The following is a 25,684-nucleotide window of genomic DNA, read 5'->3' on the forward strand; positions in this document are numbered from 1 at the left end:
AAATGACTTAATCCTACAAGACCAAAGCTATTAGAAGAATGTGGCTGGCACGTAAGTGACAGCAATTGTTAGTTAGTAAGAATAATAACAACCCTCCATTTGTGACACAGGTGGGGGGGGAGTAGCAGAGAGGATCCTTTAGCAATCTTCACACGCACACACCAGTGGTGTCTGAAAAGCACACGCACAGTTCTTCCAGCGTCTTCACACTTCCACTGGCAACCCTGCATGCAGTAGAGCCTTTAATAATTGCTACATAACCTGGATTGGTGAAAGGCTCAGGGGATGGGAGTGTTATGGCTAATTAAATTTTCAGCTTGGCTGAGAGCAAAGCAGCCACTGCTTCTGGTTTGACTCTGTTGGCTGCAAATCTTTCTAAAACATACCAATCCCTTAACTTGTCCTAACTGAATTCACTGAACAGAATGTTTTTTGGAGAAGATTGAGAACAGGCATCACTTGAAGACCATCCTTCTTACCTCCAATATTCATCCTGTAACACCTGAGATACTGAAGAGTCACAATGGAGTAACTAAGTATTAGCTGTAAGTGGACTTGATACATTTCCCCCGCATTTGCTGAGTGTCTCCCCTGTGCCTGGCCCTGGGGCGTGTGCCTTATTTTCTCCTGATTATTCCCCCTCCCCCATGATTGAAATGTTCAAAAAAATTATAAGACTCCGGTTAGTTGAGTCCAGATTCATGAAGTTTTGGTATATTTAATAACTTGAAAAGCTCAAAGGGTAAATTAATTGTATGAAACATGGAACTTGCTTTTTCAGGGAGTGTGAGTTTGTCATATCTGTGCCAATATATGGGACAAATGGAGAAAGAATGGCTTTTTGTTACCCTACTTAGATTTTTCATTTTTTAAAAACTATTAAAAGTTCAATTTTCCATACCTTTTTTGCATACGGTATTTTATATGTATAAGATCTAACAAGCATGCTTGTTTTAATATATACACATATATCACGTATATATAGATTTATATATAGATATAGATATAGATATAGATGTAGCACATAGACCAGGGGTCCCCAAACTTTTTACACAGGGGGCCAGTTCACTGTCCTTCAGACCGTTGGAGGGCCAGACTATAAAAAAAAAACTATGAACAAATCCCTATGCACACTGCACATATCTTATTTTAAAGTAAAAAAACAAAACGGGAACAAATACAATATTTAAAATAAAGAATAAGTAAATTTAAATCAACCAACTGACCAGTATTTCAATGGGAACTATGCTCCTTTCACTGACCACCAATGAAAGAGGTGCCCCTTCTGGAAGTGCGGCGGGGGCCAGATAAATGGCCTCAGGGGGCCGCATGTGGCCCGCGGGCCATAGTTTGGGGACCCCTGACGTAGACCTATACACAAATAGATAGAATGAAACCCACCTACCAATAGAAATAATTTGGCAAAACTTTCACAGACTACTGGAAACTGAAATTATCTGCTTGACTCAGCTAACTGCTTTTTTTCCCCAGAAAGTTTTGCCCTAAACTTTTCAGCTGTCTCATCTATCAGTTTTGGAGAAAGAAACTATAATTAAAAACACCCTGATTGGCTTGGAAAATCCCTTAGATTTTAAACAAAAATTTTTACTGAGTCTTAAATTCCTCTCTAGTTAGCAGCCAAAATATCATATATTATTGATGGGATTAAGAATTTAAATGTTTAAAAGTCTCCTTCAATACGTTGCACAGTTAAGTTGTACTTTATAATTGATTTTAATGATTTCATTGCAAGTGTCTAGATATACTGGATGATAAAGAAAGTCTGTTCTATTGTGCCAGCTACAACACTATTTATCCATGGCTGCCTTCTCTGTGATCATATAGCATTTTCATATCCCATTGCAGTATTTATCACAGTTTAACTTTACTGTAATTAGTTGTGTATTGGTTTCCCTTGTCTCCCTTAATCACAAACTTGTTCAGAGCAGGGACTAGGTCGTGTTTTACTCACTCATCTTGCTATTTCCACTAACTGCCCCAGCTCCTCAATTAATGCTCATTGAATTATTGAAGAGTTCCAGCAAAAAAATTATTAAAAAGTCAAAAGTGAATCATAGCAGAAAGTATCCACCCAAATCCTCTAAGTGGAAAAATTTCATATAACTATAATTTAACTTCAGATTTGAAGGCACGATGGTGTATCCTGAGGAAAAGATCCAGGGAGGTAAAATAGATTGTTAGTTCCCCAGATGATCAAAAATATTAAAATTCATCAGAATACAAATCTTTATGTGCCCTTAGAACGGAAATTGAAAACTATTCAACTGAAGTGATCAACTGAAGGTGACCTTTCATATGAGAAATGTGGAAAATAAAAAGAGAGGAAATAAAAGCAAACACAAGATGACAAAGATAAGCAAAAGTTTATCCTAACAAGTACTACCTGTTGGAAAGAAGCATGCTTGTTAGATCTTAAAATGCACAGGTAGTGCGTGGAACTCCACAAAGACCTCAGTTAAGGGCCCCTGCAGAAAGCCAGCCTCTAGTGTGCTTCCTGTCCAAACGGTACCGAGGATTGTTAAACACAGAGCAGATTCAGAGACATTTCTGCGCTTCAGTGAAGGGGAACACAGCTGGGTTGACCCTCCAAGAAAGGCTGTGGCATGTGGAGATCAGGCTGGGGCATTACAAGAAGAGGTGCAAAGAAATAAACTTAATAAACCATGGATGGAACGGGCCACCTTCGGCATACACAGACGCCATGCCCCAGTGTGCTCTCAGGTGTTCTCCCTAAACATAGGGGCTCATTTCTTCCCTCAGCTCGAAGGCCTTTGTTCAGAAGAACACATTTTAGGTGTTCACCTGGGGCTGGATGTATAGTTTTGAGCTACTTAAAAGAATTGCAAATTATTTGATGACAAAGACCTCCTTTTCATGCTAAAAACAAAATACACACACACAAAAATATCTAATCTCTGAGTTCTTAGCATCTGTCACAATACTTGGACCACAGTGGGTATGAAATAATTTTTTTAATATATCAATTGCCACTGTCTTCTTAATTATCCGAGCCGATCAGTTGTATTCATTGAACAAACTTAACAAATCTACTTCCGCTCACCTGCAGGTACGGGCCTTCAAGGGCCTTTCAGGGATGAAGTGCGGGACAGGGCGTGTGGGCTTCCCCATGTGGTGTTCCATTCCTGCACCCTGCTGTTTCTCTTCTTTCTCTTCAGTACCTCCCCCTTCCTCTTAGTACCCAATTCTCTTCATGGGTATCCTTTTTTTGTTTTGTTTTGTTTTGTTTTTTGTTTTGTTTTCTTTTTTTTTGTTTTGTTTTGTATATCCAGCCTCTAGTCACCTCCATTATTCTCTTAATTCAGACATGGATTATCTCTCACCTGGACTAGTGCCATCAGCTTCTAACTGGTCTACCAACACCCAGCATCTTTCCCCTGCGCCCTGTCTTCCAGCTACCAGCAAGAGGGAGCTTTCTCAAGCACTGGCAGTCATGTTGCCATCCTTCAGTAGCTTGTCTTCACATACAGGATGAAACGTGAACTCTTTTAATTTTTTTATTTTTTTTTATTTTTCCGAAGCTGGAAATGGGGAGAGACAGTCAGACAGACTCCCGCATGCGCCCGACCGGGATCCACCCGGCACGCCCACCAGGGGCAACGCTCTGCCCACCAGGGGGCGATGCTCTGCCCCTCTGGGGCGTCGCTCTGCCGCGACCAGAGCCACTCTAGCGCCTGGGGCAGAGGCCAAGGAGCCATCCCCAGCGCCCGGGCCATCATTGCTCCAGTGGAGCCTTGGCTGCGGGAGGGGAAGAGAGAGACAGAGAGGAAGGAGGGGGGGGTGGAGAAGCAAATGGGCACTTCTCCTATGCGCCCTGGCCAGAATCGAACCCAGGTCCCCCGCACGCCAGGCCGACACTCTACCGCTGAGCCAACTGGCCAGGGCCGGGTATCCTTTTATACAGTATGTAAACTGATGCTGTACAATAATTGATTTAAAACTGAAAACTTTTAACTTTCCAATCAGTCAAGGAATGATTATTAAATGCTTGATAGATAGCTAAGAAGTATAGTACTGAGCACTATTGAAGCCATATGCATATTATCTATGTATATAAATACTAATCTCACAAAGACAGACAGACACCACACACACACAGCCACTTGAAGGGGTTACAACATTACAGAAGCCCACAAACAGTAAAACTTTCAGACAGCTAAGCTCCCCTAATACCAGAAAGCTGTCTCTCTAATGCCACGAAGCAATAAAATAAAACTGAAGGACTCCTCAGCTAGTCTATGTCTAAAACTGCTCCTCATGTTTTGTTAGATGAAAAAAAATGTCTTTCCTACATCATCTGATTATAAGGTAATGTAAAAATCAATCTGTAAATATAATCATAAACATGCCTATATAGTTTTGTATGTTTCCAAATGTTCCAGAGAAGTTGTAAAAACATACATCCCATTTTACTTTTAATTTGTGATATTTGGAGCTCTTCCTCAATTTTCCCTTCTTTATTGGCATACTTTTAGCAAAATGTGTTCCTCCTCTTCTGCTTAGAAGCAAAATCTCTAAGTATATTTTTGATCAGTTGAATTCCCATTTTGGTTCACACCCCATATTGTATTTATTGTGTCACTTTTAAAAAAATATTTGAATTGAGCTTAAGTAAACTTATAGTAGTGTGAACTATGGTAATTGATATCTGCAGGACGTTATTTCAGATTGATCAATGAGGATTGCATGACTGGATGCAGTAGAATAAATTTATTTCCTCTGAATATTTCTCATTTGATGATATGAATTGGTCAATGATATTAAGCATCCATTTTTATCTTAAGTCATATACATATTTGAAGCAGGGAACATTATAGCATAATGTCAGTATTCTTGGCACTGAATTTTTGTTTGCTGGTGAAAAGAAGAATTATGCTTTCTCAATAAATGACTGCCCATTTTTTAACATTTTGTAAAATGTTCTGATTTAATTTAAAGCCTTTCTCTGTTAGGCCTTACCTGTCCATCCTTTGAAACTGACATGGTAAAGCTATAATTATTGAGGGTAGAACTGATTGTTAAAAACCAGAAAAATCACTACATCAAGTTTTTAATCTGCTGTGGAAAAAAAAAAGCAACATATTTAATTTAATGTCAAAAGCAGCCAACTATAATACAAAAGCATCTTGTTAAAGCTATGATCTTGTTTTTCCAAAGTAGAATATTTAATGATCATTGCATAATTTTTTTCCAACATGCATTCATTTATGTGACCGTTACAAAATGCAGCTCTGAAATTTAAAAGTTCAACTAATAAATTATCCTCTCTTGACTTTCTTATTACATCTACTATAACCAGATTAAAAACATATGAATTACACTATGTATTTTCTTGACTCAGTGATTTTTTTTTCTTAAACAAAGTCAATCCACTAAAATGTCCTTTGATGCTTACTCAGCAAAAATATACTTTTTTTTTTTTTTTTGCAAAGGCACATTATTTGATCTGAAAATATCTTTAAGTGCCTGGAATACACATATACATATATATATATTAGCGCTTGGAACCTTCTTTGGCTATCACAGCTTCTATTAGAGACTGTGAAACATTTTAGTGTTATTGAACAAATATCAATTATCTCTCTGTCCTCAGTGTCAATCTGAATTGGAAATGTGCCATCTTTTATATCTTCCCTAATAGAATTTTTAATTAGCTGTTGATACTGTCAACAATAGAGTTTGCTATTTTAAAAAGGATTTGTCTAAGCAACTCCTTGTCTTTTGTTGTTGTTTAATGATGCTTACTATTATAATCAGGGCAAATTTTTTTTAAAATAAAATTTTATTTTAATGGGGTGACATCAATAAATCAGGGTACATATATTCAAAGAAAACATTTCCAGGTTATCTTTTCATTTAGTTCTGTTGCATACCCATCACCCAAAGAGAGATCGTCCTTCGTCACCCTCTATCAGGGCAAATTTTAAGCAGAACACTATACTTTTAAAAATAAACAAGGGTTTTAGGCAACCTAGTTTATCTTATTTTACTTTATTTTTTATTGAATTTATTGGGGTGACATTGGTTAATAAAATTGTATCGGTTTCAGGTGTATAACTTTATACTATATGATCTGTATATTGCGCTATGTGTTCACCATCAGAAGTCAAGTCTCCTTCCTTCACCATTTATGCTGCTTTTACCCTTTTCTACCTCCCTCCCCTTCCTCTTTGGTAATCACCATACTGTTGTCTGTGTCTATGAGAGTTTTTTTTTTTTACCAAGCTCCCCAACCCCCTCCCTTTTAACAGTTATCTATTTTCATACACAGTTATTAATTATTTTCCCACTGATTCTCAAGAGTTTCTCAATTTTTAAAATCACATAAATAACTTATTTTAAATCTGATATCATTTTATATTTTTAGGTCAGCCAGGACTTTACTAAATATCTTTTTTCTACTGAGGTGGAAGAAAATGAAACAAGTAGTCACAATCTATGCCTCAAGAGAATTAGGATCTAGACAAGAAGAAAAGACATGAAATTGCAGAAGAGTATATAATAGGAAATTATAAGATAAAAACTGTAATTTAATGGTAATGTGGACTCCTAATTATGACTAGGACTTTAGTAATATTGCCTCCCTGAGAGAGTAGCTCTATGGCATCTGGTATATTACCGATGGCTGTTACCATTTTTCATGATTCTCCCTTTCCATTACAGCTTTTTACGCTTGCCCCTTGAAATATAATCTGCACCATGAATTCTGATTGAATCAACTCAACGTGCAGTACAGAAAAGACCCTTCTTTGATGGAGAATAAGCCAAGGACAGTGTGTCTTACCTATACAATCAAATTCAGTTTTTCCTATAAAGGCAAATCTTTCATTTTTAGAGGTTGAAATGAACGGTACCTTAAAAATAATTTCAGTTGGTTAAATTTAAGCCAATGGAAATGGATGAGGGCAAAAGCCCAATTAAAAAAAAATATATGAACAACTCTCTAGGACAATAGCATTTCCATTTGTTGTGAAGTGGATACATTTCATTCACTTTAAGGTCCTGTCTCTCAGGATCTGGTTCAGTGATCGGTAAACAAGTGTTGATAGTCCTGATGGGCTAGCCACAGTGTTTCTATGATCCATTTCTACTGTTCTACTGCAGTTTACAAATGGCCTCGTGCTTCTTGACACCATTTCATAGCCCAAGGGACAGCTTATTTGTCTTAACTGTACAGCTTTGTCAACTGTTAATTTTGCCTATTCTGCCTCTTGGTTCCATTCTAGCAGTTATTCACTTGAAATTACAGATAGTGTGTGCAGTTTTATATTCATTCATTCATTCATTCATCCATCCATCACTCAATAACTACGTATTGAGTGCCTACTCTGTGAAATGTACTGTATTAGGTGCTGAGAGAAATAGAAGAATGATTATAATATAGTCCTTGCTTCAAGAAAATTACAGAATACTAAGGGAGAGAAGGCATGTTCATAATTACAAACATCTACAATTCAATGAAGCAAAATAAAAATAATAATAATAACCATGTATCTACCATATGCCAAGACCTGCTCTAGATGCTTTAATTATCTCATTTTTATATAAACTTCACAGGAACTCTGAAGGCCAGATATTATTTTTTCTTTTTAAAAAATCTTCCCAATGAGCAAGCTGAGGTTCCCAAGGTTTCAGCAAAATATGTACAATTGCACAGCCAATGCAGAGAAGAGGCAGAATCGAGATGCAATGCTAATTGATCTTAATGCTCATTCTTTTTCAAATAAACACTGTCTCTAAGAAAAATGATAAGTTCACCATTCACTGAATGTCTCTATACCTGTTACTATTCTGAATGCATCACTTTGGAATCTCATTTAATCCTCACAACAATATTATGATGCAACAATGGCTATATACCCACTTTGCAGTTAATCAAATGAAAGATAGAAAAATTAAATAATTTGACCCAAGTTATTTAGTTGAAGAATTTTCTTCCTACTTAGATGGTTTGGGAAGGTATAATAGAAGAAGTGTTACTGACTTTCCATTGATTTGGACCAACTTAGGCAGAAGGAGGGTTTCCAGGAGAGAAAATGGAATTAGGAATGGCAGAGATTAGAGAGGGCTATGGTAATTGCAAAAAGAGCAAACTTTCTAGAGTAGCTGGAGAACACACATCATCTTGGCCACAAGTAAAAATTATAAGTGGAAAGCTAGGCTATTGTTAGGGTATTAGGCCAAGGAGTGAAGTGTATACAACAGGCAAAAGAGACCCATTAAGAGTTTTGGAGTGAGGAATGGTTAATCAAAGCTATCATTTACTGAACCACTGTTCACCAGCCTGTTACATTAAGCAAACTCTATTTCAAGAAATCATGATTTCACAAATTATTATTTATTTAAGATCCTCCAAGAACAAGAATACTTACAGCTTTTATCCACACAGCCAATTGTTATTACTGTTGTTTAAAAGAGGGGGCTCTTTTAAGTGACATTGGAAAAGTAGATTTTTTTTTATTGCCACAGCCCAAACCACTCCAATCTCTTTAACTTTCTATATTAAACTCAAATAAAGGGCATAAAGTAGAAGGAGACAGGAGTCTGAGCCGGGGAAAGGGGTCAGGTTCCTTTGGATATCAATCTGAAGTCAATTCAGATGCACTATAAAGTCATTAAATCATTAAACTACATAGCAAGAAAGGGTAAGTGGGACTGAGACAGCGAGAGAAAAAGCACGTTTGTCCCATTCCCACCAAAGACTGGATTTGAGTTTTTAGCAGGCCAGAGCTATCTGCTCCCCCTTCCATAATGTTATACAATCAACAAAAATGCAAAGTGAGGATTTTGTGAATTTAATGACTGCGGTTACAAGTGTTTGCTGCAGTCACATACCCTGCGGACTTGGCGAGGCTGGCAGTCACTCATGCCATTTGTGCCCCTCCTCCCTGAATTTGTTTCCAGGGCTGCCCAGAACTGGCTGTAGACAGCTCTTGCCTGCTACTGTGCTGCTGTCTCATGCCAAGATCACTATGAGGTGCAACTTCCAACTGGTGATCAATAAGAAATGAGGAGAAGCTTCTTGAATGGAATTATCTGGCATGACTCCCAGCTGGGCAAAGTCTGCATTCAAGTTGGCCTTCTTCATCACGACAGTATCCAATTCAGCAATTTTCACAGATGGTGTGTCTCAGAACCTTCTGGGTTTCCAAAGGCTATTGGATGGATTATCTGGGGGTCTTTAATCCCCAGAGCTGGTCAGAAAATAACACTGAGCACCTAAAGCAAGCCAGGTGCTTGCTTCATAAATACTACTTTTCACACAACAGTCTAAAAGACAGACTTCTCATTTAACAGACTGGAATACAGCGGTGTGAAGCAGTTAAGTACCTTGACAGCGTGTTCATGCAGAGTCAGGTCTTTAACCCAGGTCTGACCCACTCCTGTGTCTTGTAATCTTTCCACCTGGCCACATGCCTCCCCAGGCCACCACCTAGGCAGTCAATCCCAATCATAGTTATAAACAACAATCATTTGGGAAATAGTTTTCAAATATACATCCTCAGGTCCAACCATAGAGGTACTGAATATCTATAGCATATTTCTATCTATATCTGTACATCTATATCTATATTATATCATTATCTATTTCTCTAAAACAGGGTTTCTTAACCTTGGTACAATTGACATTTATGGCTGGATAATTCCGTCCTGTGAGAGGCTGTCCCACGCATTGTAAGATGGTGAGAAATACCCTTGTTTTTTACCTCCTGGATCCAGTGGCACCTCCCTCCTGGTGTGACAAATAAACATGTCTTCAGACATTCTCAAGTGTCCCCTGGAGGGGACATCACTCCCAGTAGAAAAGTGTCCAGGAAATTTGGAAAAAAGAGCATATTCAAAGTTTGGTATTTATAAAAGACAGGTCTAGGTTAGGATTTCTATATAAAGAATGTGAAAGAAAAAAAGCAGATTTTGGAAGACAATAGCTTGAGTATCCTTTCAACCTGCAGAATTTGCCAACCTCAGGGAACAAGAACTAATCTTGGTCTCTGGAGAGGGTGCGTTGTCATGAGAACTTTCCAAAGCAGGATAAAACATCACCTAGTTCCAAATACTAAAGAATAAAGGTGGAATACTTCAGCAATTCTAGAAAGTACCATTTGGTTTATAAGTTTGATTTGTCCATGTTCTTCAGAGCACTTGTAACAAGTTGACTTGTACACTGCTCGGCCCCAAACTAGTTCACAGTAAATATGCTGGATTCACTTTACTTATTTTTATTCTTTGAAGGAACTTAGCAGTTAAAAAGCATTTTATACAAACAAAATGTATAAAACTGAGGCCTTAAAGTACTATTATGACCATTTCATTTTGTGGTGATAAAGAAAGGAACTTGAAGAATACATTCTCAAAAGTGGTTTATCCAAAGGCATGAAAACAAGTGATAAAAATGAGAACCGAAATCTTCATCCCTAAATTCCAGTCACAATGGCCATCTACCTAGTTACAGAGCCCAAAGCGTTCATGGGCTCTGTAAGTGCTCAATTCTGCTACTGTGGTGGGTAAACCACCATCAAACCAAATATATCTATATTTCTGATTGGCATAGAGCTCACTGCATGACCAAAGTTTATTCATTATGTCCAATATATTTTTATGCTTATATTAAAAGCAAATATCCAGATAAACAGAATTTAGAACTTCTTTCCAAGTGTTTTTTTTTTTTTTTCAATCAGATCAGGTATTCTGTACATTTCTGTGGGGTCATTCTAGGTAGATTAGTATAATTTCCTTTCAGAATGTATTTCAACTGCACTATAATTGAATACAATAATATAATATGTCACTCCAGGGTATTTGAATATAAGCGTATTCTCTCAAAACACATTTTAAAGAGCTGGTGTACTTTAATCTTAGAAGTTTGTTTAAATGACTATTGGAAAGCATTCCAGTCAAGTGATTCATTTTATGTATTAATCCAACTCAGCTGACAAGTAGTTGCTAATACAGCACTTCTAGCATTGGTTCAAGTTCCATAAAAGGATTCTGGCTCATAAAAAATGCTGGCATGGCATTGGGATGTAGGTGTTCCCATCTCTTGTCTATAGGAATATAAGAATGTGCCAAATTTCTTGGTGACCACAAGCATCTCTGAGAAGATAAGTGTTACAATTATCAAATAAATGTACAGATATACAGATATTAAAGCCACCAGCATCCCCCTGTGTCTCCCCTCCTCATCATTCTAATTAGAAGTAAATCTTGAAACGGCCTCTGAATGAGGGAATGGTGTAGCCACTAGGCTGTGTGCATTTGTGTGTGTGTGTGTTCTCTCTCTGTTCTTTTTAATTCTAATTCTACGAAAGGAGGCTATCCTCACTGCAACACAAGCATCAGTAGTAATTACTAGGATGCGCAAAATCTCTTTTCATTCCCTGAGATGGTTAGTACTATAAAAAACAGAAATCTGATAGCTTCTTTCTGTCAGCATAAAATGAGAACATGACCTTGTCCTGAGAAACATTACCTAGTAATATTTTTCATAACTTCTGTGCAATGATGATCTAATAAGAATCTAAAAGTAATTAACTGAATCTCGTTTAGCCAACCAAAGCCTTATTCAAATACACATTTTTATCAGGATTCTAAGGGAGCCATAAATCGGGGCATTTTGAAAAACCGACATCTAATCCAGTCCCTGATCTGATCAAGGTTCAGTGGTAATAATAAATTGGGACTATTAAAACTGGGAAGCATTCCAATGTTTTATTTTGCCCACACCACAGGACCTAGCAAATTCTACTGCAAAAGACAGGGATGTTCAGTGAGGAGTAAAACTATGCTGAATTAATCATTCAAATGTAAATCATGCCAAAACATGGGTGTTTTCAGCAGTTTAAACAATGCCAAAGTTGGAGTTCAGTAAATAATTAATTATAGAGAGTCTCTTGGCATATTAAAGAAATAAACCTTCTGGTTTCTTTAATAAAATATGCACTCTTTTTAGGATACAATAATGAAAAAATCCTATCAATTCATTGGTTGCTTTCCGTACTTAAGAGGATAATATACTGCTTACAAAAATTAGAAAATATTTCAAAATGAATATGAAGCTATAAAGTATCCCCTAATTTTTGTGAGCAGTGTACTTAGGAAGGTTACAGCTAAAATATTAATTCAGGCCTGACCAGGCAGTGGTGCAGCAGATAGAGTGCTGGCCTGGGATGCAGAGAATCCAGGTTCAAAACTCCAAGTTCGCTGGCTTGAGCATGGGTGCATTCAGCTTGAGTGTGAACTCACCAGCTTGAGTGCGGGGTTGCTTGAGTGTGGGATCATAGACATGACCCAAGGGTCACTGGCTTGAGCCCAAAAGTTGCTGGCTTGAAGTCTAAGGTCACTGGCTTGAGCCCAACCAAGGTTGCTGGCTTGAGCAAGGGGTCATTCGCTCTGCTGTAGCCCCCTGGTCAAGGCACATATGAAAAAGAAATCAGTGAACAATTAAGGTGCTGCAGTGCAGAACTGATGCTTCTCATCTCTCTCCCTTCCTTATCTGTCCCTCTTGCAGTCTTTCTCTCTCTCTGTCACACACACACAAAAATAAACAAATAAAAAGTAAATAAAATATTAATTCAGAATATAATACCTTCGCTTTCTTTCTTAGAATACAATAAGCATCTTCATTTTTCAGCGTGAACAAATGTTGTCTTATTCTGGTTTTCATTCCAATTTCCAGTAACATAAAAATCTCCCAACATTAAATACGATGCTGAGAGGCTGGGAATAGATTTTCACCCACTTGTATTCTCAAACTATAAATGGTTTCTGAATGTTTTTATTTCTCTGAGATGCATTTCATTTATGTGGGGAACTTGCAGCTGCATAATTAAATCTCGGTATGCCAAATATCAAAAACACATGGGTTGATTTAAACTAAGAGAACAGGCCACAAGCAGCTCAGCTGATAAGGCGAGGGAGAAGCCGTTGCAGTTCTTGGAAAGCTTCCTAAAAAGAAAGAAAACTTAGAACCTTGAATTCAGACACGGAAACAGATGAACTTTCCTAAGTCTTAGCTTCACTCTCACTTAGGCATTCCGTTCAGGCCAGTTTTTGAAAACAAGAGCCATCTGTTTCCATACTTCTCAATCCTGGAACTGCAGAGGCTGCCTCTTTCCCCTTCACCTCCTCGTTTATCCTACTAAGAGCCTAATCAGATCTACGAAAACAACGTTCTGTTAACACACTGAATGAGCTTCCTTGCAAAATAAACTCTGACAATGGTGTAAGAGTAACAGAAAATCCTGGAGTGCAAACTCATATGTTTTTAAGCTCCCCTCTCCCTCCATCTTAGTAAGACATTTCGTTTAGTGAAATTTTATTTCAATAATACAGAACTTTAATGGAAGACAGCCTTTGGTGTCAATGGAGATGTTTTTTCCTCTCAGTACAATAATCCGAATCAAATGAGGGAAACATATTTTTCCTTGCCTAATCTCCACCTGACTTCTGAGAAGGTATTAACAATACAGGTACAACATGCATGTAGTTAGGTACTTATAGGTATAAGAATCTGGTTAATTTCACACTTTGCAGAAGATTACAAATTTAAGTTCAAGTAGTAGAATTAAAAAAATATGTTCACTGACTGTCTAAGATCATCTCTTGCTTTCTGCTCACTGCACTAATTTACATAATCTGAATGTTTGGAAAATGCTAAATTAATTTAGCTGATAAAAAATTCTAGAAGAAATAATCTTTGAATATAATATTGAATTCATCCTCCTAGCAATGGACATAGGCATTTAGAACGAATGTTTTATTATGGCCAATCTCACTGAAGCATGAAAACTATGAATTTATTTAAAACAGGGCTTCACTGCAATAGACTGTTTTGCTGGACTTGTTTCTGGAGGAGACATATGATCAGCTCAGGAAATCAAATATGAGACAAAGAAAATCCTACTGCACAATGTTGAGCTGGACATTTGGGTTTATATACTTGGATAAGAATACTGCACACACTACCATGACCAATGCCATGGCAAGTTCAAGTAAGGCTGGTCTATGAAATTCAAAGTTGAATGCTCCTATAAGTAGGTATTTACATATTTCTCAGACTCGAAGATTGGAGAAAGACAATAGAGATATTCTAAGGATAAATGTAGCATTAATGATTCACATGATAATTTTTAATGGTACATGGCTTAATGTATTTAATTGCACTAACTCATGTAATTTTGCACATATATACTTTATCTATTTGCATAAATATAAATATAAATAAGGCAATGAAGGCATTATATCACTGACTGGAGCTTATGAAACTCCGATCCAGACCAGTACTTTCTTGATGCATGAATCCTTTCTCAACCAGCTCCTTGTTAGACATTTTTGGTGTCAACAAAGTCATTGCCCCATGAAGCGTAACAATGGTCAGGATGTCTCCCTTCTATTAAGCTGAATGCTACCACTCTTAAAATAATTCCTCATTAGTATCTTCAAGAAAATAAAGGAATGGATGAGTAAGAACAAAGAGAGAGAGAACAGACTGGATGGCATAAAATGTCTAATTCCTTTCTTATGGGAAAGTTTTTCAATCATGTGAAATCAGCTAACTCTTAACTCATAGACTATGTACTCCCAGGTCCTCCAACATTTTCAAAAGGCTTGGACTCAGTGCTGCCATTCTTTGTGTGTGAGAGAGGCATAGGATATTCCAGGTATGACCTGAGCTGCATAAAATGGGAATTATTGTTTCTTCCTTTGTTTGTACACGAGCTCTCAGTCATGTAGCCTAGGACTGGATTAACATTTTTGGCAGGCATGTCCTCATATTGACTCATGCTGAACTTTCCCTCAACTAAAACCATCAGGCAAAATTTTCATATATTTGGTATTAAGTCAAACCTTCCACATCCTGTATTTGTGCCGTTCACTTTTTTTGGACCTAAAAACAAGACGTTACATTTATTCCCATTAAGTTTCTTTGTATGTGATTCAACCCATTGTGCCAGATGATTCTGTCATCGGACGCATTATCAACCCCTGTGGCTTCTTGGCTTTCAAATATGATCAAGAGGCACCACTACTTGATGCCAATGCTTAGCAGGCCAGGGTTTAAAAATAAATTTTGAGAAAATTTTTTTTCTTGAATGCTTATATTGGCGGAATTTTCATTAGCCCATCTTGGGTACAGTTTCTCAAATAGCTAATAATCCCTCTAGGGTTATGTCATCTGGTGTGTATTTCTCTGTGTTATTCACAGGACATCATGAGACAGTCAATTCTAACATTTGGGAGAGTACCCTGACTTTATGAAGTACAGAGATTAGAACAGGGGTTTGCAACCCCCACACTGACAGTTTGAGTAGGAAAAGTCATTGTTGCGGGAGGGAGCCTGTCTTGTGCATTGTAGGACGCTTAGCTGTGTCCCTGACCGCTAACCAGTACATGGCAGTACAACTCCCTTCCTGCCCCCAATTTCCTCAAAATTGTGACAATAAAAAATGTCTCTAGATACAGTAAAATGTTCTTTTGGGGCAAAATTTCCCCCTTCCACTGAAAAACACTGTTCTATATTCTGCATTCCTGCAATTTAATCCAGTAACTCAACTGACCTGTTACAGTTTTTTTTTAACTTTTCATAGCTGTAGGTATGAATAAGCTATTCATATATAGCACCGAATAGTTACATATCATGAATTAGATATGTAGATAAATAAAAATGAAATATCAAAATCATTAAAAAAATGAGTGAAGTAGGGAGATATGATATAATTTTATAATTTAGAATTAAAGTTAGATTAACCTTTAAGTGAAATGGTTACAAGGAAATTGAGCCCTCAAACAGGAATTACATGATTTAAAAGGTAATCTATAAGAGGCCCTGGCTAGATGGCTCAGTGGTAGTGCATTGGCCTGGCATGTGGAAGTCCTAGATTCAATTCCTGACCAGAGCACATAGGAGAAGCACCCATCTGCTTCTCCACCCCTCCCTTCTCCTTTCTCTCTATCCCTCTCTTCCCCTCCCACAGCCAAGGCTCCACTGGAGCAAAGTTGGCCTGGGTGCTGAGGATGGCTCCATGACCTCCACCTCAGTAGGTAGAATGGCTCTGGTTGCAACAGAGCAATGCCCCTTGGTGGGCATGCTGGGTGGATCCCAGTTGGATGCATGCAGGAGTCTGTCTCTCTGCCTCCCAGCTTCTCACTTCAGAAAAAAAAAATACAGAAAAAAAAAGGTAATCTATAAAGATTTTTGTACCTGACTGCTCAACAAGGTATTACTATTTGGAATAGTGAAAAATGGGAATAGACTATATGTTTAACAATAGAAGATAAATAAGTTATGGTATATTGATCTCAAGAATATTAGTCATCAAAATGACATATTTTCAAAACATCAATGACGTGGAGAAATGCTCATAACAAAATGCTGTGAAAACAGTAAGACACTATAAATGTATGGTTACTGAGTTTTCAAAGAAAATATATACATAGTAAAAAGATAATAAAATATTAATAGTGGTTATGAAATTATGATGAGATTATACATTACTTTAATAATCTTCTTTATACTTTCTTATGCTTCCAAAGTTTTGTTAATGAACTTACTGTTCTTCTAAGGTTTTTGTGCGTGGAAGGTGTGGATGGGAATGTACACCAAACTCCCTTAGGTGTGAGCACTGGTGAGGGTTCCTCTGTGTGTGCAACACTGTGCTAGTAAGGTAGGATACCTCCGAGAGGACATAGGAGAAAGATGACAGTAGTTTTAGACTGAATTATTCAACCCTCTTGAATAAATAAAAATTCAAAATCCTCTTGGAAAAAATATCTGTGCATCATTTTTCATAGAATAAGAGTGTGGTGGTTACGGGGGGAGGGGGGAAAGGGAGAGGGAAAGGGGGAGGGGGAGGGGCACAAAGAAAACTAGATAGAAGGTGACAGAGGACAATCGGACTTTGGGTGATGGATATGCAACATAATTGAACGACAAAATAACCTGAACTTGTTTTCTTTGAATATATGTATCCTGATTTATTGTTGTCGCCCCATTAAAAAAATAAAATTATCTAATAAAAAAAAGAATAGTTTAATCTAATGTTTCAGCCAAACCCTGTCCCTCTAAGTAAGTGGTTCTCAGGCTTTGGAATTCTGAAGAATCACGCTGGGCTTACCTATTACACACAGATTCCTGAGTTCAAACTCCCAAACTTCTCATCCTGCAAATCTGCTGTGTGATTCAGGAATCTTCATTTTTAATAAGCAACTCAAGTGACTCATTCTGCTGCATGTGGTCCAGGAACCACACTTTGAGAAACACAGCTATAGGAAGTCATGTGGTTGATTTGGATAAGAATTTTTTTTTGCCTCTATTTTTGATAATTTCTTCTTAGTTATACACTAAATAGAATTGGTATAGACTCTCAGTGGTGTGTTGGTAAACTGGTTCTTTGAAAAAGCAAACCCAATCGACTGCTTTTGCCCATTTCTATGGAGTAGAAAATACTCTCACCATAACCAATTTCAAGATGGCAATAGTTTATCAACTAGCTCACAGAATTCTTTAAAGCTTAATAGTTGTTTCTCACAAGATGATATAAGCGGGCTTCAGCACTGTACAGTATATGTTTTATTTAAGTGCTTTAAATCCTTTGTAAAAGGGGTATGTTAATGGAAAACTATGAACTCTATGATAACTAGAACAAAACAAGTTAGGAATAGGATAGCTTGAACCATGTTAAGGTAATAAATTCCAAATGTATTAGAAAAAAAGATGGTTTTATGAACTTTTCTACACTATTTCTTCTTGTGTTTTATTTTTTCCCATGACCATGCCATGAAGGGTGATACACTCGCTGAGTTCTTTAAGAGTTGCGAATTGGATTCCTATGGATGATGGAGAGCCAAGAAATGGGACTCCAGGGTTGGGAGCAATGCCAAATGTTCAGCCTCCACCTCCACCCTCTATGGCCCTAGGCCCCTGAGCTGTTGAAATGCCCTCGGTCATTAATTCTATAGCACCCAACCATAAAATCAACTCCTCCACTTCCTCCCCTCACACATGATTGAGACAACGTTGTCTCTAGGAAACCCGTATCAGATGTGCTTTATGGGCTCATGTGTGGGAGGTGGCCTAAGCGAATGCTAATAGCATAGTTCTTTCAATGTTTTTGACCAGACATATTTTTTAAAAATTGAACCTGAAGCCTATATAGCCAGCTGAGGCGAATTTACAGCCTTGCTTTAAGAATAAAACTCCCTGAGGCACCTGCTTCCTAAAAGCAAAACCAGAAAGGAAATGAACTCTTGCTTAAAGACAACCCACCTTATTTTAGGGGTTATCAATTTTTTAGCTGGCACACAGTTCCCTAGCTACCACAAGTAACCCCCCGCCCTCCTGCCCCAGTCCCAAGCAAGCATTGAACCGCAAAAAATATGAAGCCTGCATTCTAGCAAACAGCTCAGTTCCCTAAAGATGAGGCATGGGATGTAGTGCCCCAGTAAGTAAAGTCAAGGGAGCAGCAAAGACCTGTGATGTGGGTTCACGACATAGATGTCTTTGCCAATACATGCATTAAAACCTTAGCCTGAATTACATTTCGCATTACAGGATCACTGCATCTTGGGCTGCGATGGAGAATTCTTCTTTCTTGTCTTGGGGGCAGCTCTGACAGGTGAATAGTCAACAACAATGGAAAGCACTTGATATCCTTTTAACTGCTCCACTGACCCTGGGAGGGAGCTTATCAACCTCTCAAAAATAAAAAAAGGACTAAAGGACTAAATGGTTTTGTTTTTTTTCTTGCTATTGATAAAGTCAGCCTTCTCAAAGGGAATAGACTATAAAATAGGGGTCAAAGGTTAACTGTACATACTCAGCCTGCTCTGTGATAGAAAACAATAAGTATGATTTTCTTAGTACACATACTAGAGTATTAAAATAAGCATGAGAAACTCTTTAAAAAATAAAAGAAATATTGTGACTGAAAAGCAAGTGAAAAGTTAGACAAATCCGACTTGATATATGATGAAGTCAGAATTGAATACTTAAAATGACGGATATGCTAGTTTTGTCAAATCTCAGCCTTTCCCCAAGCTTCACTTAGTTGTAAAGGCGAAGAGTTTTCAAGAGAAATATGAATATTCAACTACATGTTTCAAATCAGATATTTACACATCTACTTGGGATAAGTGCCAGAGTTAGCATCACAGACATGTGGAGGACCTCTGGTCCAAATGGGAACATTAAGGTCCTCAAACAGGAGAATTCTTCGGCCCTTGCAGACTGTCATTATTTCAGCAAATGGAACCGGCTCTTAAACAGATGGGCGACATACTTTGCAACTTGCTGATAGCCTAATAAAAGACACTGGGCGTTTAAAAAATGAAGGACATGTACTTCTCAAATTACAGTACCCAAATGGATTTAGCAGAATAAAATTAAAAAGGCTTACAAGTTTGACAAAAATTAGGAACAGACTATGGAAATATGAGAGTTCTAAACATCAACATCAAAATGATCTTTTTTTTTTTTATTAAAAAAAGAAATGGTTGTTTAAACCACAGAGAAAATATGCACTGGTATAGTCAAAACCAGAGGTAGCAAATTATGAAATTATCAATACTGATATAATAAAAACATGAAGTTAATTTCTTCTCAAAATATAACAAAATCCCCCAGGACAGGCAGTCTCCTTTTAGATCAAGTACCTTCCCTTTTGTATAAATCCATCTCTTTGTTTGTTAAAGTAAAATTTCTCCAGTTGATTGATGCATAAACCAGATTAAATGCAGTCCACAGGCTCCAGTACAACAGGGCCCAGCACTTCCACTCACCTGTCCCGTTCTTCCTTCATCCTCTCCAGCTCCTCCTCTCGCAGGCCGCCACGCTTCACAGGGCCCTTCTGCTCGGCCTTGCCCCCCTTGTCGTCCTTCTTCTTTCCAAATCTAGTGAAACATGAATGAGAAGAGGGTTGTTAACAGTAATCGCAGTGCTTTTTGTGGTAAATTTAAAGATATTGATGAGGTGAACTCATTAAATCATAATTCCTTATTCCAAGTAATACAAGATCATTTTGCATGGAGTGGAAGTAAAACAAGAGACTGAAAGCAGAAAAATAATATAGTTACTAAATTACCTTCCTTCCACCCTCCTTAGATATTGATAGGGCAGTATGCACAAACTCATAGGGTTGAAGACTAAAAAATTTGAAACCATTAACTCAGTAGAGGTAAAAGAACTCAAAGGTTATCACAAAGATAGAAGCAAAAACTGACCGACCTCCTAAATAAGTCTGCAGAGCGCCAGTGGCATCAACATTTAGAGTTAAACTCACGAAATGATATAATGACGGTGCTGCAAGGGGACTTACCAAACACCTACTTGAATACTCTTGTTTTACAGAGAAAGAACTGAAAGTTCTGAGAGGCTTTGAGCCCTGTCCAGGCTCACCCAAGTTCAAGACAGGGCTGGGATTAGAACGTGGGTCGCCTCTTACACTGCACTCTTTCCTTCCCAGCACATCCAGTCTCTGTGTAGCCACAGGCTTCCGACCTCAACCCAGGATCTGTGTGCTCCGAGCATTTATTGTTGCCCAGCCCAGTGGCAATTATGATGTCTTATTTTTTTCTCCACATTTATTGAGATACAATTGACACATAACATTGTTTAAATTAAAGGTATACAGTGTGTTGATTTGATCATCTACAAGTTGCAAAATGATTACCACTGTAGTATTAGCTACCCCTTTCATCCCATTACATAGCTATCATTTCTTTTTGTGGTGAGAACATTTAAGATCTACTATTTGAGCAACATTCAGGTATATGATTCTGTATTACTAGCTATAATTACCATGCTCTACATTAGGTCTCCAAATTTGTTCTTCTAACACCTGGAAGTTTATACCCTTTGACCAACATCTTTGCATTCCCCACCACCTAACCCTTGGTATCTACCACTCTACTCTGTTTCTCTGAATTTGCCTTTTTTAGATTCCCTATATAAGTGGTATCATACAGTATTTGTCTTTCACTGTCTAAATTATTTCACTTAGCATAATGCCCTCAAGCTCTGTCCAAGTTGTTGCAAATGGCAGATGTCCTTCTTTCTCATGTCTGAATAATTTTCCACTGCATATACAGGTTGGGGCAAAAGTAAGTGTGCAATTGTTCCTATGAAAAATAATACAATAATAAATAAATAATACAAGAGTATTTTGGTCAGGTAGCTCAGTTGGTTAGAGTGTCATCCTGGTATGCCGAGGTTGTGGGTTTGATCTCTGGGTAGGGCACATACAAGAATCAACCAATGAATGCATAAATAAGTGGAGCAACAAAGAGCACTCTCTCTCCCTCTCTTTCTCTCACTCCCTTCCACTCTCTCTAAAATCAATAAATTTAAACAAATATAAAAAGAATATGTTAATGCCATTTCACATACAACTGTAAACCTACTTTTGCTTTTTTTTAAAGACTTTATTTATTCATTTCAGACAGGAGAGAGAGAGAAAGAGAGAGAATGAGAGAGAGAGAGAGAGAAGGGAGGAGCAGGAAGCATCAACTCCCATATGTGCCTTGACCAGGCAAGCCCAGGGTTTTGAACCGGCGACCTCAGCGTTTCCAGGTCGACGCTTTATCCACTGCGCCACCACAGGTCAGGCTACTTTTGCTTTTTAATACCACCTCTTCTTTATCCATCCATCTGCTGATGGACTTTAGGCTGTTTCCATATCTTGGCTATTGTGACTAATGCTGCAATGGACATGGAAGTGCAGGTATCTCTGCAAGATCCTGATTTCAATTTCTTTGAATATATACCCCAAATATATTGGATTCTGGATTGCTAGATCATATGTTAGTTCTACTTCTAGTTTTTTTTGAGGAACCTCCATACTGTCTTCAATAGAGACTGTACCAATTTATATTACCACCAACAGTCAACGGCGCACTAGGGTTCTCTGTAAAAGGACAGTGTATTGCCCTGGCCGACACAGGTGGTTACAGCTCAGGTGGTGAGAGTACTGTCCCGAAGCACAGAGGTTGCCAGTCCAATCCCCGGTCAGGGCACACACAGGAACAAATTGTCTCTCTCCTGCTCTCTCCCTTCCTCTCTCGAAAGTCAATAAAATAAAATTAGTTTTAAAAAATAAAAGAACAGTGTGTTTCCTTAGCATTTTTAGAAAAAATTGCTCATTTGAAATTTTTTAAAAATGCTATTAACTAGTTAGTAAAACATATTCTTAAATGACAGGCATTTTCCCCAAAAGATGTTTTTGTTGAAAGCAATCTCCCATGGTCTTGTATCAACACACACACACATAAAAAAAAAAAAAAAAAGACTTGATGTTCTGCTGATAACCAGAAAATAAAGTCACTCCGACCTGAGGACATCTTTTCAAATTCCACATTCTCGGGCTGACTGCCACCCCCACCCAGCCCCCAGCCCTGTCCTCAGCCTCCTGCCACCCCCCACCCAGCCCCCAGCCCTGTCCTCAGCCTCCTAACAGATACACAGTGAGTCAGTCTCCCCACAGGAGGACCTGAATTACAAACTTGTAAGAAACTTCTCATCTTCTTCTGAACTTCATAAAAATGGGTTAATATCTGTTTTTCCTAGATTGCATTTCAATCCAAAGTAGAGGTTGTTAGTCAAGTGGGAGCCCTAAATATCATACCTGGAAGACACCACTGCTGATCCCCACGTTCTTGCTGTTACCAGAACCCAGACTTGCGTCCTGCTTTCCTCAGGAGCCTCTCCCAGTCCTGACTCCTCTGCATATTTTCCAATTTGTAATTCCAACGAACAAATCCTCTTTCATGAACTTTCTCTCCTCCCGTGCTATCTCTCCATCGGCCTCTGCTCCTGTGACTTTTTTTTCCTGTACCCAGTCTAGTTTTGGGACCTTGGCTGATGAAGTGTCAGCTTGAACTCTATCATCCCCAGCCTTCCTCCCCATCTCTTTCCTGCCTCCCTTTCAGAATCTTACCTTCTTTCTCAATGAAGAAATGACCTGATATTATTTAAAAACATAAAAAAGTAAGAGAGAGAAAAAAAGACAAAATATAAGGACACTAATTTTCAAATGTAACTGAAATCTGCTGATATATTCAAGATCTCTCTTCAACCTACAAAGCAGGAGGTATCTGAATAATGTGGGTTTCCATGAACACATGCACACCTTCTTTCTTTTTACAGATCCATGCTGTAGAGCAGGGGTCCCCAAACTTTTTACACAGGGGGCCAGTTCACTGTCCCTCAGACCATTGGAGGGCCAGACTATAAAAAAAACTATGAACAAATCCCTGTGCACACTGCACATGTCTTATTTTAAAGTAAAAAAGCAAAATGGGAACAAATACAATATTTACAATAAAGAAAAGTAAATTTAAATCAAGAAACTGACCAGTATTTCAATGGGAACTATGGGCCTGCTTTTGGCTAATGAGATGGTCAATGTGCTCCTCTCACTGACCACCAATGAAAGAGGTGGTCCTTCCGGAAGTGCGGCGGGGGCCAGGTAAATGGCCTCAGGGGGGGCCGCATGTGGCCTGCGGGGCCGTAGTTTGGGGACCCCTGCTGTAGAGTCTTAGGGATCAACATTACTATTCTAAAATTCTTCATGTAAGGACTCAGTCAGTACCTTTGTACCCTCAACATGTCATCAAACACAGTAATATCGGGGCAAAAAAAAATTGTAGAGAATGAGAGTAGAATAATGCTTTAAGAAGTTGATAAGGGCAAAAATGTTGCTAACCACTCTATAGACTTTAGGTATGTTTTTTCTCCATGTCCTAAATATCTTCTAATTTGGAGGTTTCAGATTTTCTGAGACAAAAGTAGTCTTGATTTTGAAGGGTAACACTAACCTATGCCCTATTCTACCTTAATCTTTATTACTACAACCAGTAAAATGCTTTTCCTTCCTGTAGCTAAAATGTTTCACGTCTATTGCAGTTCAAGAGTAGCTTATTATATTCCCATTATATTGGAACATGTTTATAAGGAAAAGGTTAGTTGTAAGTAAATTCTCTAAAGCATTTTCTTCTTAGCAAGAATCAATAATAGTCAAATCAACCAATTCCACAAATATTGTAAATGCTTTAAATTAAAGTTCATGATCATTTACTAAAGTTTCCAATAAGAAAGGCAGAAATAACTGAGAAATGTATTTCATTAAACAAAGAGGACAGCCACAAATTATCTTATTTTATAAATTTTGGGTAAGTTCAAGAACAGAAATGTAAAACAATAATCTTCAAAAGGATTCCCATATTGTTAAGATGAGGAAATTAAAACCCAGGGAAGTTAAATGCATTTTATTTATTAACACACTGGGTTCTTTATTCTAGTTTTGCAATCAGACAACTTAATTATCAGAGGTGGCCATGGTGTTTGGTGGGGGGAGTTGGGAGAAACGCATCAGTTTGGTGGGTTTTATAAGCCTTTGTTCTGCCTTCCATAGCAGCCCCTTTGGGGATCATTTCACAGTCATTCTTACTTTCACTGACACACAGAAAGAAGAGTTGGGGAGATTTGAATACACTGATTCATCTCCCCATTAGCTGTTTTTGTAAGAAAAGTCACGAGGGCCCTAAATGGCTGAAATTACTGCTTTGCATTCTAGGGTTTCAAATATCCACTGCATTCCAGGCCTCCCATTATCTATTACTTAGGAAATCTGAGAGTTGGCCATTCTGGGCTACGTGCCTTTAGGAAATTGCTTATAGGTCAACCTTGCTTTATATAAAAGATATTTTCCTGAAGAATTCTGTGCAAACATATGGTTTCAATCAATAAAAATCTTATGTTCCATGTACCTGGGAAGCCTGTTTAAAGAATTTTATGATGGATCTTTTTGTAAAGTGGAAAAATCACCTTTCAACATACCCTTTATGTAAATTTAGATTTTCATGAATTATAAGTTTGCTTAAAACACCTGTCCCTGTTCATTTCTATAGAGAGGTTATATAAAACAGCTTCATGGAAAACCAGCTTGCTCGCTTTCTTCTCCTCTGCCTCGTGCATTTGTTTGAAAAATATTAGGCATCTCCCCTGTGTCAGACATTGCCATATCACTTGGCGTAGATTGATACCATACTGGGATACAAAACCAGACATCACCGTCATGGAATTTACATTCTAATAGAGGAGATGGTTACCAAACATATGTGTGTGTGTGTGTGTGTGTAATTATAAATTATGAAAAGTGCTATGAAGGGTGTTAAGGGACAATACGAGGATATTGGATTGTTGGGGAAGTGTTCAATGAAGAGATGACATTTAAACTGAGACTATAAGGGTAAGAGGTTCAGACAAACAAAGATGGGAGGGAAGCCTTGTGGGTGGAGGACTCGGCACATGCAGAGGACAAGAGGCAGGTGCGTTCCAGGCAGTGACAGAGGTCGGAGAGCAGAGTGGGTCCTCGCCCAGGATCCAGGTGGGAAGGATCAGGGAGTGCAGGGCTGAGGGAAGCTGGGGGTTCTGTCTAACGGTGACAGTAGGTCATTGCTTAGTAATTCAAGGAACAGAGAAGCTAGTTAAGGAAACTGAGAGATTTGAAGAGCTGGGAGAGCGGAAAGCGGGTCATTTCAAGCAGATGTGGCACAATGTGATGTATACTTCGATAGACCATGCTGGCTGCTGGAGTAAAACTTAGCAGGTGGAAGCAGTACAGCTAACTGGGGCCTGCTGGAGGGGTGAGGA

The 25,684-nt window shown here is 38.2% G+C and overlaps 1 protein-coding gene across 2 annotated transcripts in view; it reads right to left on the minus strand.

The window, feature by feature from the left end:
* Positions 1-25,684, minus strand: part of PARD3B (par-3 family cell polarity regulator beta) — a 1,080,223-nt gene that overhangs the window by 187,587 nt on the left and 866,952 nt on the right. For both annotated transcript variants that reach the window (XM_066278755.1, XM_066278754.1), the window contains one exon: positions 19,816-19,926. In XM_066278755.1, coding sequence (XP_066134852.1) covers positions 19,816-19,926 — 111 coding nt within the window. The remainder of the gene's footprint in view (positions 1-19,815; positions 19,927-25,684) is intronic.

The sequence above is a fragment of the Saccopteryx bilineata genome, chromosome 5 (genome assembly GCF_036850765.1).
Source record: "Saccopteryx bilineata isolate mSacBil1 chromosome 5, mSacBil1_pri_phased_curated, whole genome shotgun sequence".
In the NCBI taxonomy this organism is placed as follows: domain Eukaryota; kingdom Metazoa; phylum Chordata; class Mammalia; order Chiroptera; family Emballonuridae; genus Saccopteryx; species Saccopteryx bilineata.